Genomic DNA, 17,039 nt, shown 5'->3' on the forward strand with positions numbered 1-17,039 from the left:
ATCAATACACATAGCTCTTGACAGACACAAAATACTGCAAGGTATAAAGTTATCTGTGGCATTGACAAGTACAGGTGTAGAAAAATAGATCACTTCAGACAATATATTCAGAAAGGTTTTTTTGCTTGGTTGCAAAGATTTGTGAGAGTGCTCCATATGAAGTTTGTGAAAACCCCTGCAGAATTTGCAGAGACCACCCCACTCAGATGTATGGGGAAGGTCTGCAGTCTCAGAAATTTCTGCAAAAAATCAGACCATACCCCTTATAGAGGTGTGAAGGCAGTGTGAGGCTGAGTTCACTTAAGGCATTTATTTCACTTGTATTATCTTTTCTTGCAATAAAAAATGTAAAAAAATAGAAGCATCCAGAACTAAATGAAAAAAATAAATAAAACTGAATTTCCATTCACAATGTGCTTGTTTGATGTGCTTTATGCGTATCTGGTGGACCTATAAGTCGTTAAATCCCCAAAAGTGAGACCATTTTAAAAAAGGCACCCCTTAAGGTATTCAAAACTGCTGTTAGGTGGTGTATTAACCTTTCGGCTTCTTTTCAGCAATTAATACAAAGTGGCATGACAAGAAGGAAAAATGTCATTTTTACCACCTAAACATTGCTACCTTCTGATTAGGCCGCTATAGCCGCAAACTCTAAGGCTGTTATTTGGTCATGAATTGCCATGACAATCATCAAGAACACACAATCATGATCTCCGGGTGCTGAAGGGGTTAAAGAGAAAGCCCCTCCCCCCACACCATTTAGATGCTGTAGTCACCAGGGCTGTGGAGTCGGAGTCGTGGAGTCTGAACCCATTTTGGTGGAGTCGGTGTCATGGAAATTGAGGAGTCTGAGTTGGAAGTTTGGCTTACCGACTCCACAGCCCAGGTAGTCCCTATTGACAGCATCTAAGGCTATGTGCACACGTTGCGGATTTGGTTGCAGATCCGCAGTTTCCCATGCGGTGCACAGTACCATGTAAAACTATGGAAAACAAAAACCGCTGTGCACATGCTGTGGAAAATTATGCGCAGAAACGCAGCGGTTTATTTTCTGCAGCATGTCAATTCTTTGTATGGAAACGTTGAGTAAGGCAAATCTGCACATCAAAAAAAGTAAGACAATCCGCAAGAAATCTACATCAATTCTGCAACCATTTTGGCCTGCGTTTTCTGCCAAGAGATGCGGATTCTGTGCAGAAATTCAGGAGACAAATCCGCAACGTGTGCACATAGTCTAAAGGGTTAAAGCCAAGGTTGGTACCAACACCAATCAAGACTGATACAGCAGAGTGTCAGCTATAGTGTACAGCAGACAGTTGCTGGATTTTCACTAGTCGGGGGATGCTATTCTCTGTGAGGTCAGTAAAAAGACTTAATGGTGGTCACTAAGGGGTTAACCATTTAAATACAGGGGTATCAATCTGTGACACCAGCATTTAAATGATACCATTGCCGATGCACTCTCATCAGCTCTCATTGGCCTTCTGAGAAGATATCATGGAGAACCGATGGGTTACCATGGGTATGGCAGCTGGGGGCTTGCTGAAGCCCCCATAATTGCCATATTGGGCATCCATGAAGCTCAGCCACAGATTGAGCTGCACGGGAGAACAGTGATTTTGCAATATACTGCAATACTTGTTAAATTGCAGCACATAGTATAAGCGAGCGAACAACTGACTGTTCAAGTCACTTAAGGAAACTAAAAATAATTACGTTTTTTCGATTGCTGAAACTCCACTAAATAATGCAATAAGTAGTGATCAAAAGTTCATATATACTGTGCCTTAAACCGGTATCAATAAAAACGTCAGCTTGCACACAAAATAAGCACTCACACAGCTCCATCAAGATATACATGAAAACAGCTATACAAACAATTTTTTCTTCGCAAATTTCTGAATTTTTTTCCACCACTCAATTAAAAAAAGGTTTACCATTTTGGTCTCAATTGCACTGACCTAAATAATCATATTGCCATGTTATTGTTAAAGTGAACGCTGTAAAACCAAAGCCCAAAAACAATTGTGAAATTGCGTGTTTTTTTTTTTGCAACTTCATGGCACTTGGATTTATTTCTGTTTTACGGTACATTAAATGTTAAAATGGATCAGGTCATTCAAAACTACAACTTGTTCTGCAAAAAATAAGCCCTCATATCACTATTTCAACAGAAAAATCAAAACTTTACCTTGGCACAAGGGGAGGAAAAAGCTAAAATACAAACACACAAATTTGCCAGATCGGAAACTGTTTAACAGATATGAGATATAGCCATCACCTTTCAGGCTTCATATACAGCATTCCATAATGCTGTATTATACAGGGTGGGCCATATATATGGATACACCTAAATAAAATGGGAATGGTTGGTGATATCAATCTCCTGTTTGTGGCACATTAGTATATGGGAGGGGGGAAAACTTTTTAAGATGGGTGGTGACCATGGCGGCCATTTTGAAGTCGGCAATTTTGGATCCAACTTTATAAATGGCCCACCCAGGTGTATCCATATAAATAGCCCACCCTGTATACCCCCAACCCGACCTGCAATAGAAGAAAAAGACTTTTTATTATACTCACCTACAGGGCGGTCCAGTCCCATGGATGTCACGGGTCTTGGTCCAGCGCCTCCCATCTTCCTGCGATGCCGTCCTCCTTCTTGCTTTGTGTGGATGAGGTGTCCTACATCATGCTGCTGCGCAGGGGGAATTCTCAGCCCTGACTAGAACTGCGGTGCTAAGTCGGATTGGGGGCTTATACGAGAGTATTCCATATGTGATATGTATATATCAGGCCTGAAAGGTGGTGGCCTTACTGTATATGCTGTCACAATTAGATATTTTAACAAAGCAAAAAAAAAAAACAACATCTTTTAGTCCTATAAACACCTAACATTTGCTGATGAAAAATAATTAGTGAATGCTTATTAATACAAGTATGTCAAGGTTACAGGTCAATATTGGAATTATTATATATAATCAGAGTTACGTAAAAAAACATAAAAAATATTGAATTACTAACAGCAGTGCTCCTCAATCATAGCCTGTAACACACACACAACCAATTTTGTCATTGAAAAAAGGTGAAGGGGGCTTTCTTCATTTTGCCTCATAGCGGAGTATGGGAGTTTTATTTTTCCATGGTATCCACTAGGGAAAGTTTATTGATCGTTTTAATTTTTGTTGGACATTTTGATTATTTACAATGTTGCTTTAAAAATGTTAAACTTCTTGTTCAGCAACAAGCAGCAAAGTCCCAACACTCCTCCTATTCATCTCCTGTCGGTCACTGGTCCACATTACCTAGGAAGATCATCATCTCCCATCCAGTCCTCTGCTCTACCCAACCAGTCATGTTTGCAGGACTATATTATTATTACGCAGGTCATGAAAGGGCAATACATTCTTTGTCAATGTATGAAGAACTGCCACAAGCATTCTATCAGATACCGCACATTGAAGGTACTTCCTTAGGTTGTTCACTACTTTTTATATTGGTGGATGGGTCATCAATATAAGATCGGTGAGGGTCTAGTCCCCGGCACTGCCTCCATTTGGCTGCTAATGCTTCTGTGAACAGTGTATGGAGTAGAACAGCAATGTTCCATCACACGATAGAAATTACAGACCTCTCCATTCTTTGCAGGTGGGAAAGCTTGCAAAATTGGCAGCGTATCAAATACGGTACTTATTTTCCCCACTGTAAAGACATTAATAAGTGACCATAAAGCACAAAATAAAGACATTATTACAAATTTCAGGATCCGTAAACCACAGCTAACATGCTTGTTGACAGTGTTCAGAATTTCTTTAAGATTTTGGGATGGTAAAATAAAACCACATAAAAGTAAATTACATTTTTGACGCTTGCTAAACAGCAGGAATTGTGTATACATACACACATTCCTTAACATTGAAACTGCAACACCAAGAAAAAAAAGTTGTTTCTAAGTTATAAAAGCACAGGATGGCTAGACATGCTAACAATATGCAAATTATGAAAAAAATGGAAACAAAATTTTCTAAATATCTCAATTTAGCCACTTTTCGGTCTTGCAAGCTGAATACGGTGGCAAAAGCAACTTGGAGGCTGACGTTGTGCTGAAAAACTGTTCCTTGGACAGTTTTACATTTAGTTGTGAAGACCCCTTCATAGGCTTGCCAATGTAGTCTCCAGATCAATCTCCGGCTATTAATGCATAAAAGACAAAAACAGGACTCATTGCCGAATAGGATAAACCTCAAATCCAGCCTCCATTGCCCTCTTGTTCTGATAGCCTTTGAGTGCAGTGGTATGAGGTTGATGAAAAATTACATCTGGCTCGTAGTCCGATGTCATGCAAACTTCTGCTGATGGTTTGTTTAGACACTGTCACCTTATGCTCTATGTGTGATGTGTAATTTCACTTGCAGTACAAAATGGATCGCTATGTGCCATTCTTCGAATCTCACAAGACCATGTAGGCAATGCCATAAAGAGGCATTCTTGAGGGAATGCCACACCAGTCTAACTCCTGGGATTATGGTGTGGGGTGGCATAATGTAGAGCAGGGGTGTCAAACTGCATTCCGAGGGCTGCAAACAGGTCATGTTTTCAGGATTTCCTTGTACTGCACAGGTGATAATTTAATCACCAACTCATTATTTGTGTAGGTGATTAAATTATCACCGATGCAGTATAAGGAAATCCTGAAAACATGACCTGTTTGCAGCCCTCGAGTAATGCAGTTTGACACCCCTGATGTAGAGTAGCTTTACCCCTACTGTCTTCATTCCAGGTACACCAACATCTCAGTGTTACATGTGGTCATGGAACCAGTGGTATGGTAATTTTATCTAAAGTATACAATGAGACATTTTTCCAATGCCAGGCCACGTTGCTTGAGTTACTCTGAGCAGCCTTTGTGGCCTAAACATGCTACCATGATCTGCAGTGACTATGGACTGACTTGGCTCCCGTCGAGCACATCTGGGACGTCATTGGTTGATAATTGCGGACGGAGCTGCCAGCAGCAGATCTTGATGATTTTTGTGCTCAAGCTCATTCAGCGTGGCAGAACATTCCTTAGCCAACCATTAATAACCTCATTGGTAACATGCCAAGACGTATATTTCCGCAAGCTTCGCTCACACTGAAGAGGTTTTGAAAAATTGTTTCCATTTTTTCATCATTTGCATATCGGTAACATGTCTATGCATCCTGTGATTTCCATAATTCCACAATTTTTCCTTCTTGATGTTGCAATTTCAATGTTGAAGGATGTTGCTGTGCAATACATGATAAATTACAGTTACATATATTTAACCTATATTGTGTAGTAATACACAAATTAAAACTTTTATGAAAACTTAACTGTGACAGCAATGCAGCCTTCCCTGAAATATACAGGTATCTTGGTATTTGCAATAATATGGGATGACAAGTTTCACAAATAAAGGAAATTTACTGTTCCTGGGTAATCTTACAGGCAGGCTAAATGAGTAAATGTGGGGAGTAAGACCCAGGAGTGTATGAGTTCAGCATAGGCTCAAATAAAACCCTAAAGGACCATAGTGATTTAACAATTACTAGACTTGAAATCATACTGAATTATATAATATGGTGTAACACACAAGTACACACTATTAATAACAATGGATATTACAATGAAAACCATTGTCTAAATAAAGTCAACAGTAGTATTGTTACATAGGCATCCAATGCAAAACAAAAGGTGTAACTCATGTTTATGATGTCTGCATGTAGCCCATTTCCTAGCACATTCACACTTACCCTTTTTCTTGCTCCTGCCTGAACCTGGATCTGAAAAGAGAAAAAGAATGAGTCACAGAAACATCTAATGCTCATAGCCACAATCTTTGGGTGAATCATTTTTCGAGGGAAAAATATTAAAGAACATTTCAAAACTGATTTCATATTTACATGGACAAACCTTTATATCCCCCCACTAAAGAGCCTGATATGTCATGGACTCCTATACCCCACCCTGGAAACATCCCCTATCCTCTAAAAGGAATTTGATATTCCTTGGACCTCTATATCCCCCCCTCCCCCACCCCCGTATTTTTACCATATGCTTTGGCAATGCTAACATGTACTTAGTCCTGCCAATAAAGCTCATTTGAATTGAATTGAATTGAATATATTGGAAGTAGTAGTATGCTTAGTGGTATAAAGTAGTGCTGTGCACATGATCTGTGATTTAGAAATGGTCACTGTGAAGAATGACATGAAATTTTGTCTCAAGTAATCATTTGTATCCTATATGGCATGGGATTATAAACCCTCCTTCCTTGGTGCAGCTGTAACAGGACATCAGGTGGTCAAACTTCAAAGGGCTGTGAGTGACAGATCTCACACCTTGAGTAGGCTAAGCTCAGGGCAAAAGGCTTGCTTGCAGTACTGAGTCCATGTGGTGTAACCGCTTTTTTGAGACAGCTGTATATCATAAGGAGAATATGAGCATATTGTATGTCTTGGTCACACACACCGGTTACATTTTCGAGCTCTTCTGAACGGATCAAACACCTTCCAGGGTCTCTATCCATACCAGCACCACAGGGTGGAGAGACATTTAAAAACGATGCAAAGAACGAACAGATGATGTACATTTGGATTTGGGTACAAAATTCTTAAAAGGGAATGATCCGCGTAGTGGTACATGTACAGTGAAGGAAGTAAGTATTTGATTCCTTGCTGATCTTGTAAGTTTGCCCACTAACAAAGACATGTCTATAATTTTGAGGGTAGGTTAATTTTAACATTGAGAGATAGAATATCAAAAATAAAATCCTGAAAATCACATTATATAAATGTATTTGCATTTTGCAGTAAGAAATAAGTATTTGATCCCCTACCAACCATTAAGAGTTCTGGCTCCTACAGACCAGTTAGACGCTCCTAATCGTTACCTGCATTAAGACAGCTGTCTTACATAAAGGAAAGAATGTCTGGTCAGGCGGAGCGCTGGGCATATGGATTTATTGTACATGCCTCTTGACCATCAGGTGTAATCCTACGAGCACCCCTTGCTCTGTTTTTTTATTAGCTTTCTTACATAGTCATCTTTGTAAAAGACTCCTGTCCACAGACTCAAATAATCAGTCAAGAAGAAAGAACCTGGCACTCAACTTAATGCTTGTGAGATTTTAATCGTAGTAGCCAAAAAACGTTTCGGTCCTACATCTGGACCTTCATCAGTTACGTACTATGATGAAAAAAGTGAATGACTGTAGTGTCATATAAGGCACAGCATGGTCTGCGTCTGGTATTTGCACAGATCGGTTTAGGCACACAGACTGGACTTATTCACGCTGATAGGTGCTGTGCTTGTGTCCAGACACGGTATCCCCGCTTGTGCCCAGACAAGCGGGGATACCGTGTCTGGACACAAGCACAGCACCTATCAGCGCGAATAAGTCCAGTCTGTGTGCCTAAACCTATCTGCGCAAATACCAGACGCAGACCATGCTGTGCCTTATATGACACTACAGTCATTCATTTTTCATCATAGTACGTAACTGATGAAGGTCCAGATGTAGGACCGAAACGTTTTTTGGCTACTACGATTAAAATCTCACAAGCATTAAGTTGAGTGCCAGGTTCTTTCTTCTAGTATCACATGGTGTGGGAACCTACCTGGGCACCACTAGTAGTAGTGCACATGGCTTTATCTTTCAAATAATCAGTCAGACTCTAACCTCTAAAATATGGGCAAGACCAAAAAGCTTTATAAGGATGTCAGGGACAAGATCATAGACCAACACAAAGCTGAAATGGGCTACAAAACCATAAGTAAGACGCTGGGTGAGAAGGAGACAACTATTGATGCAATAGTAAGAAAATGGAAGAAATACAAAATGACTGTCAATCGACATCGATCTGGGGGACCATGCAGAATCTCATCTCGTGGGGTATCCTTGATCATGAGGAAGGTGAGAGATCAGCCTAAAACTAAATGGGAGGAACTTGTTAATGATCTCAAGCAGCTGGGACCACAGTCACCAAGAAAACCATTGGTAACACATTACGCCGTAAATGTTTAAAATCCTGCAGTACCCGCAAGGTCCCCCTGCTCAAGAAGGCACATGTGCAGGCACATCTGAAATTTACCAATGAACACCTGGATGATTCTGTGAGTGATTGGAAGAAGGTGATGTGGTCAGATGAGACAAAAATTGAGGTCTTTGGCATCTCAACTTGCTATGTTTGGAGGAAGAGAAATGCTGCCTATGACCCAAAGAACACAGTCCACACTGTCAAGCATGGAGGTAGAAGCATTAAGTTTTGGGTGTGTTTCTCTGCTAAGGGCACAGGACTACTTCACCGCATCAATAGGAGAATGGATGGAGCAATGTACCGTAAAATCCTGAGTGACCACCTCCTTCCCTCCGCTATGATATTAAAAATGGGTCGTGGCTGGGTCTTCCAGCAACACAATGACCCAAAACATACAACCAAGGCAACAAAAGAGTGGCTCAACAAAAAGCACATTAAGGTCATGGAGTGGCCTAGCCAGTCTCCAGACCTTAATCCCATAGAAAACTTATTGAGGAAGTTGAAGCTCCGAGTTGCCAAGCGACAGCCTCAAAATCTTAATAATGATTTAGAGATGATCTGCAAAGAGGAGTGGACCAAATTCCTCTGGACATGTCGGCAAACCTCATCATCAACAACAAAAATCATCTGACTGCTGTGCTTGCCAACAAGGGTTTTGCCACCAAGTATTAAGTCTTGTTTGCCAGAGGGATCAAGTACTTATTTCTCACTGCAAAATGCAAATTAATTTATATAATTTATACAATGTGATTTTCTGGATTTTTTTTATATTCTATTTCTCAATGTTAAAATTAACCTACCCTTAAAATTATAGACCGTTCATGTTTTTGTCAGTGGGCAAACTTACAAAATCCATATGAAAAGAGAAGAAAGTATGATGGCACCAGGATAGATGGTTTTAGATGGCCTTCAAGTGAGCAAATCACTGCAGCAATCAAAGTCTCTCATGGCAATTGGACCAACGGTGGAATATGATCGCACAATGGTGCTCTACCAAACAGTAATTCGTATTGAACATCCAAAGAAAAAGAAAAGGTGGCACTCACCAAGCGATGTATTAAAAATCCTGGACCCGTTGAAGCGCATTGTGCGCGAAATGGCCGTCGTCCAGTTCACTCCCCGCACTCTCTTGTTTTACCTACAGCCCGAAAGGCATGTCCTTATTCCGATATATGGAAGAATAAAGGATTTTTAATACATCGCTTTGTGAGTGACACCTTTTCTTTTTCTCTGGATGTTCAAACTTACAAAATCAGCAAAGGATCAAATACTAGTGATGAGCGAATATACTCGTTACTCGAGATTTCCCGAGCATGCTCGGGGGTCCTCTGAGTATTTTTTTAGTGCTCGGAAATTTAGTTTTCATCGCCGCAGCTGAATGATTTATATCTGTTAGCCAGCTTGATTACATGTGGGGATTCCCTAGCAACGAGGCAACCCCCATATGTACTTATACTGGCTAACAGATGTAAATCATTCAGCTGCGGGGATGAAAGCTAAATCTCCGAACACTAAAAAATACTGGGAGAACACCTGAGCGTGCTGGGAAATCTCTAGTAACGAGTATATTCGCTCATAACTATCAAATAAGTATTTCCCCCACTGTATATCTGCTGGATACATTGGACAGACTAGTGGGAAAGAAACAAAAAAAACAATATAATTAACCCGATTGAATGGTCTGAACATAAAGAATAATAGGTACTAAAAAACCTTTGTTGTACAAATGGGTACATGGTGGCAGAGAAGAAAGAGAGCACACACGTTAAAAATACAGAACACAAATCCAAAAGGGTTCTAAATAAGATGGATGTAGCTGCAGGACAAATGCCAGGAGAGAGAGTGATGTAAAACAATAAAAGGAGTAACAATAATCACCACAGTCAATGTATCTGATAAAAAATGTAAGGGATACTGACACTGGGTATCATGTGTGTATGATCACATGTTTTGGATGCCCAATGGCATTTGTTGGGGTGGAGTTAATTATCTTCATGGCTATACTTCTGTTGAATTTGCTTTTATATGTCTTGTTGGGCTATTCAAGTTTATGCTGTGGACAAAGAGCACCATGTGTGCTCGAAATGCGTTCAGCTAACTTGTGGCTTCTTTTCCGGAATAGCTGTGCAGTCATTCCCAAGCAGCTTTTTCTGAATTTTAATATGTGGAAATAAATTTGATGATTTTTTATTCCGGAGCTGGATTTTCTTCTTACTTATGTGCTTATGGCACAAAAAAAGTATACCAAGTTTATGGTGTTAAGTGAATTAAAAGTCAGTGACATGCTATCAATCATTGCACCTTACCATAGGCCTATAATTAGTGTTTAAAGTATACTGTAGGTACGCTATTGCACATGCCCTATATAAGGTATTCACAATCCATCACCGATTGGCATATAGGGTGCATGGGTGTGTAAAGGTATACAAAAACTGTGGGTATGATTCATACCTGGATCAAGACAGGTCCTGCAGTCAGTGTGGTGCTCACCCCAGGAGGGTGGGTAGATATGTAGAATGGCTAGAAGGAGCCAGGTTGCAATGTTGTGTTTGGTCTCAACGCATAGCCAGGGTTTGGCCGGATCCGATGATGCCAAAACCGCCTCCCTAGGACAGTCTATTAAGGAGTTATCATCCATCTTCAGTTCTGGAGTTTTTATTTGCCTAGGCAAGGGGATGGGATTTATATTCAACTCAGAGGGCAGGAGGCAAGTAACCCAAAGGGGATAAAGGCTAGTGTAAGGCCATATGGCCTTTCTCTCTGTTTTTCTTGCTGTTCACTTCGAAAGTGGGGGCTATGGCAAGAAACATGCTATGAAGGAACTAGTAACCAGCTGGCAGCCCATGCCCCCTGTGGCCCAGCACACATATGGTTGAACTTCAAATCGGTAATTGACATTATCTGCTTATATTTTTTGTACTACCATCATTTGAATATCTGACCATTGTACATGTATGTGTGTGTATATATATATATATATATATATATATATATATATACACACAGTTAGGTCCATATATATTTGGACAGAGACAAAATTTTTCTAATTTTGGTTATAGACATTACCACAATGAATTTTAAACAAAACAATTCAGATGCAGTTGAAGTTCAGACTTTCAGCTTTCATTTGAGGGTATCCACATTAAAACTGGATGAAGGATTTAGGAGTTTCAGCTCCTTAACATGTGCCACCCTGTTTTTAAAGGGACCAAAAGTAATTGGACAATTGACTCTAAGGCTATTTCATGGACAGGTGTGGACAATCCCTTCGTTATGTCATTCTCAATTAAGCAGATAAAAGGCCTGGAGTTGATTTGAGGTGTGATGCTTGCATTTGGAAGGTTTTGCTGTGAAGTAAACATGCGGTCAAAGGAGCTCTCCATGCAGGTGAAACATGCCATCCTTAAGCTGCGAAAACAGAAAAAATCCATCCGAGAAATTGCTACAATATTAGGAGTGGCAAAATCTACAGTTTGGTACATCTTGAGAAAGAAAGAAAGCACTGGTGAACTCATCAATGCAAAAAGACCTGGGCGCCCACGGAAGACAACAGTGGTGGATGATCGCAGAATAATCTCCATGGTGAAGAGAAACCCCTTCACAACAGCCAACCAAGTGAACAACACTCTCCAGGAGGTCGGCGTATCTATATCCAAATCCAAAAATATCCAAAAATATATATAGTGTATCGTCTAGTGTGCCCTTAAAGTAATTAAATGTATAATTTAATCTTGGGCTGCTCTTATCTCAATCCAGGAATCCACATGTCCATTTCTCAGCTTAACTTTCCATACTACAGGGGCTGGATTCTGTCCCCATGTAAACCCGTTAATGGATCGAGCTTATATCTAATAAGACACTGGTGGCAGTCATACCGGTCTGGCAGCACTCTATTTCACTGGTGCTAGTGAAAGGTGCCTCTCAGCCTGTCAGGGTTGTGAGTGTGGTGCAGCGTCAGCGTGGGCCACATTCTCTTAACTCCCCGTGCCTCCTTGGTCGCGTGTGGACAGGCGATGTATGTTTAAAACTGTACCAAGCTGACTTTGTGTCGCCAGGGGGGCAGAACGTCATTGGGGAAGCCACACAACATGATGCTTCTGATGTAATAGTGACATCATGGGGGGTTGGCGAGGTGTGGATTTGTCACAGTCACAAATTTGGACACACAAAAAAACCTGTTTTTTTTTAATCTTTTCTTTCTTACACATTTTATAATAAAAGTTATTGGAACGGAACCTATAAGTAAAACAAATATAGTAAAATTGAAAACTCTTTTATAATACTCAAAGTAGCCACCCTTAGCCTAAGCACATTTGCAGATGACCGTAGATTCTCTTATCCGAGAAATATGAAAATTATACTGATCAGAATGTGAGCATGCTCAGTAGTATGCTCAGATTCTCTCTGATACTGAGAAAAAAAAGGTCTCCAACTCCATTCTCTGAGGCAGCGGAAATTGGACTGCACTCAGATGTCTAGGAAGAGCTTGGCACTCAGATAATGAAGAACAAAGATGATTTATTTTCAATCCATAGTGAACATATATGACATTTCAATCTCAGTTTAGACATTCTTCAGATATACGGATTGCCATAGAAGTTCCACATATAGGACTAAATGTTGAAACTATATACAGGATAATGCACGACTAGAGAGTGGGAATACCACTATATGGCGCCCATAGTGCGCTCATGTACAGCACCATCGAATTAATGGTGCTATATAAATAAAAATAATAAGTGCCAAGTTGCTCATAGATCTTATACTACGGATTGGGCTCCAACCTATGCTCTACTACCACATGCATTCAGTTATCAGAGTGCAGTCCGATGTTTACCACACACTCATTGACTTGCATGGCCGTGTGCAATCCCAGTATGTGATCAAACTTGGGCATTTAATGATTTTTTTTTTCCCTCGACCGGTCTCTATCTGAGGGGGAAAAAAACTGGACATATGCACGGCCCCATAGACTAACCTTGGTCCGCATGTGATCCGATGTATTTATTATCGTATCACCCTCGGACCAAAAATACGCTCATCTGCAAAAACCAGGGTTAGCAGAAAACAGGCGCCAGTTTCACACATTTTAACATTAAGGGTATGTGCACATGTAGAAAGGAGCACTGAGGATTTTTCTGCTGCGGATTTTAGAAATCCGCAGGTAAAAGGCACTGCGTTTTACCTGCGGATTTACCGCGGTTTTTATGCGGATTCCACCTGTGGTTTTACACCTGCGGATTCCCATTATGGAGCAGGTGTAAACCGCTGCGGAATCCGCACACAGAATTGACATGTTGCGGAATGTAACCCCCAGCGTTTCCGTGCATTTTTTTCCGCAGCATGGACACTGCAGATTGCGTTTTCCATAGGTTTACATTGCACTGTAAACGCATGGAAAGCTGCTGTGGACCCGCAGCTGCAGATCCGTTGTGGATCCGCAGCAAAATCCGCAATGTGTACACAACAGCCTAACTATTCAGAAGAGACTGCATGAATCTGGGCTTGATTGTACTGTGGTGCTTGACAGTTTGCAAACCTTTAGAATTGTATGTATTTCTGCATAAATCTGACCTAAGTAGTGATGAGCGAGTGTACTCGTTGCTTGGGTTTTCCCGAGCATGCTCGGGTGGTCTCCGAGTTTTTGCGAGTGCTCGGAGATTTAGTTTTTGTTGACTCAGCTGCATGATTTACGGCTGCTAGCCAGCCTGAGTACATGTGGGGGTTGCCTGGTTGCTAGGGAATCCTCACCTGTACTCAAGCTGTCTAGTGGCCGCAAATCATGCAGCTACGGCAAGGAAAATGAAATCTCCGAGCACTTACAAATACTCGGTGACCATCCGAGCAATGAGTATACTCACTCATCACTAGACCTAAGACATCAGATTTTCACACAGGTCCTGAAAGTAGACAGAGAACCACATAATTAAGTACAAAATGTTAGACTTTGTCATTTTATCATTGAGGAAAATTATCCAATTTCTTTTAGTATTTGGCGTCAACCTCTTGTGCAGCAATAACTGCATCTAAATGTTTATAGTAATTGTACATTAGTCCTGCAAATCAGCTTGGAGGAATTTTAGCCCTTTTCCCTCTACAAAAGAGCTTCAACTGTTGATTTTTCATGAACTGCTCGCTTCATTTCCTTACAGTGCAGTGGCTTTCTCGTTCCAATCCTGCTATGCACACCATTATTGTTTAGTGCTCTCCTAATAAATGGAATCATGAGTATTAACATTACCAAGTGTGAGATCTTTAGTTGCTTACAGGGTATATTAAATTCCTTTGTGACCTGGCAGCCCATAACATCTTGCTTTCGTAGTATCCTTGGGGGTCAACCATTCCTGGGGAAGGCAATAATGGTCTTAAATTCCTCCATTTGTACACAATCCACCAATGTGGATTGATGGAGACCGAACTCTATTGATAGCTTTGTAACCTTTTCCATCTAAGGAGCATTAATACCTCTTCTTCTGAAGTTCTCAGAAATCTCCTTTGCTTGTGCCATGATACACTTCCACAAACATGCGTTTTCAATATTAAGCTTTGATAGATCCCTGTTCTTTAATAAAACATCATCTGACTGTCATCCCATTAGTTGAAGACACCAGATTCTAATTTCACCTCATCTGCTAATCCTAAAGGTTCACACACGTTTGCCACTCAGACATGTGATATTGGTTAGTTTAAAAAAAACAAAACCTGATAAAGTATTATCATGACATTGGTTTATTTGGTTCTTTTTATCTACTTTTAAGAAGTGTTAAAATTTGAGGCAAATCATTTTAGGTTAAATTTATGCAAAAATATTAAATTCTGAAAGATTTACAAGCTGTCAAGCACAACTGTAGAATTTTTGCAAGAAAAGGACTAATAAACAAATCACTTGCATTAACCGTGACACACATACAATGGACATAAAATCAAATGGAGATGTGTCTTTTGCTCTGAGGTGTCTTAATTTGTAGCGCTAACTGCTATGTCTATGTTGGATGCATAGAAGGTGAACAGATGAAAAGTAATTTGAAAGCAGCAGCATTGTAAAGAGGGGGGTAGAGGGTCGAGTTGAATAATGTCCCATTCTTGTCTGATACAGGATTCTGGCCACGTAACAGTCCTTGGTCTTTACTGGAGTTTTCATTTGATAACCAAATGTTTTCTACTAGGTCTGGACCGCAAATCATCACCTGAACTCTTCTTCTGTGAAGCCATGTTGATGTGATGGATGCAATGTGTGGTTTTGCATTGTCTCGTTGAATTATGTAAGACCTTCCCTGAAACTGACATTGTCTGGATAGAAACATATGTTGGTCTAAAATCTCTATATCCTGCTCAGCATTGATAATACTTTTCAAGATACGCTGCTCATACCATTGGCACTAATGAAACTCCATACCACCAGAGATGAAGGCTTTTGAACTGTGCGCTGATAAAATAGAAGGTCACTCGCCTCTGGAATTTGCAGTTCTAATTAATTTGACCACCGAAGTTTTCCATTTTGTCTCAGGCAACTTAAAATGAGCTATGGTCCAAAGTTACCAGCAGCGTTTCTGGATTATAGAGCTTTAAATTGCATATGAGGATTGCACAACGAACTGTATACATAGACAACGATTTCTGGAAATATTCCCGAGTCTATGCAATCACATAACTGAATTATGTCTGTTTTTAATTCAATGCCACCTGAATGCCTGTAGATAATCAGCATCCAATAATGACAGTCAGCCTTGCCCCTTATTTACACAGATTTCTCCAGAATCTCTTGATGGCGGGATGTACAAAGTCTTTGCAAGTTGGCATTGAGGAACACTTTATTGAAATTGTTCCTGATTTTTAAATGCAGTTGCTCACAGATTGCTTACCATCTGACCATCTTTGCTTCTGAGAGACTCTGCCTCTCTAACATGCTCTTTATATACAGTCATGTGCCTTTGATGGCAGAAACACATAATATTTTTAACTGAGAATTTATTCAAATGAAAAATGTCTAATTGTGACCTTCTGATCTGTGTTCTATATTCTGTTGTGAATAAAATATATCTACCAGGGATTCAGGCTTGAGGAGGCTAATTTGCATATTCCAGGTGCCTTCTGGGAAAAGCGAAGTCTCCCTAAGCTAGAAGATCGTTGGGTACAGCCGGGACCAGCTGCTTGGAAAGCATCACCAAACCTGTGATTTTGCCTGTAGGATATTATTGCAAGAGAGCTTGGCTGAGTAGATTACACAAGAAGGAAAACACACAGCAAGTCAGCAGGATCTAGGAGCAACATGGCAGATGTGACAACCTACATGGTGAGCTGCAGCATGTGCTACATGTTCACAGATCGACCAGAAGAAGAATCAAATTTCACCTGTCAGAAGTGTAGACTAGTGGCCCTTTTAGAAGAAAAGGTGCGGGGTCTGGAAGAAAGAATAGCAACTTTGAAACTCATCAAAGAGAATGAAGACTTTCTAGACAGAACAGAAGCATCTCTACTGGTCACAGAAGGTGAAAAAAGTGTCAGAGAACCTCCAAAAGCAGATGAGTGGAAGCATGTGACCAAAAGAAGCAAGAAGACCATGGAGAAATCACCAACCACACAACTGAAGAACAGATATCAAATCTTTGTAGAGGATGAAGATGGCACACCTAAGGATGAAGCAATACCAGCAAGCAAAAAAGAAAAGGACACACAGCAACAAGTGACAGCAAAAAGTACAGCCAAGAAGCAACGAAGAGTGGTGGTGGTGGGAGACTCACTACTGAGAGGCACCGAAGCAGCCATCTGCAGACCGGACATAACTGCAAGAGAAGTATGCTGCCTTCCAGGTGCGATGATCAAGGATGTGACCGATAGGATACCAAAGCTCTTCAGCTCCAAGGACGTCCACCCATTTCTTTTGATACATGTTGGCACCAATGACACGGCAAGGAAGGACCTACCGACAATCTGCAAGGACTTTGAAGAGTTGGGGAAGAAAGTAAAGGAACTGGATG

General features: G+C 40.6%; 1 protein-coding gene across 4 annotated transcripts in view; it reads right to left on the minus strand.

Annotated features, from left to right (window-relative positions):
• Positions 1 to 17,039, minus strand: part of EDA (ectodysplasin A) — a 174,975-nt gene that overhangs the window by 12,815 nt on the left and 145,121 nt on the right. For all 4 annotated transcript variants that reach the window (XM_069747326.1, XM_069747329.1, XM_069747327.1 and 1 more), the window contains exon 3: positions 5,776 to 5,805. In XM_069747326.1, the coding sequence (XP_069603427.1) occupies positions 5,776 to 5,805 (30 nt within the window). The remainder of the gene's footprint in view (positions 1 to 5,775; positions 5,806 to 17,039) is intronic.

This window comes from Ranitomeya imitator, chromosome 2 (genome assembly GCF_032444005.1).
Source record: "Ranitomeya imitator isolate aRanImi1 chromosome 2, aRanImi1.pri, whole genome shotgun sequence".
In the NCBI taxonomy this organism is placed as follows: domain Eukaryota; kingdom Metazoa; phylum Chordata; class Amphibia; order Anura; family Dendrobatidae; genus Ranitomeya; species Ranitomeya imitator.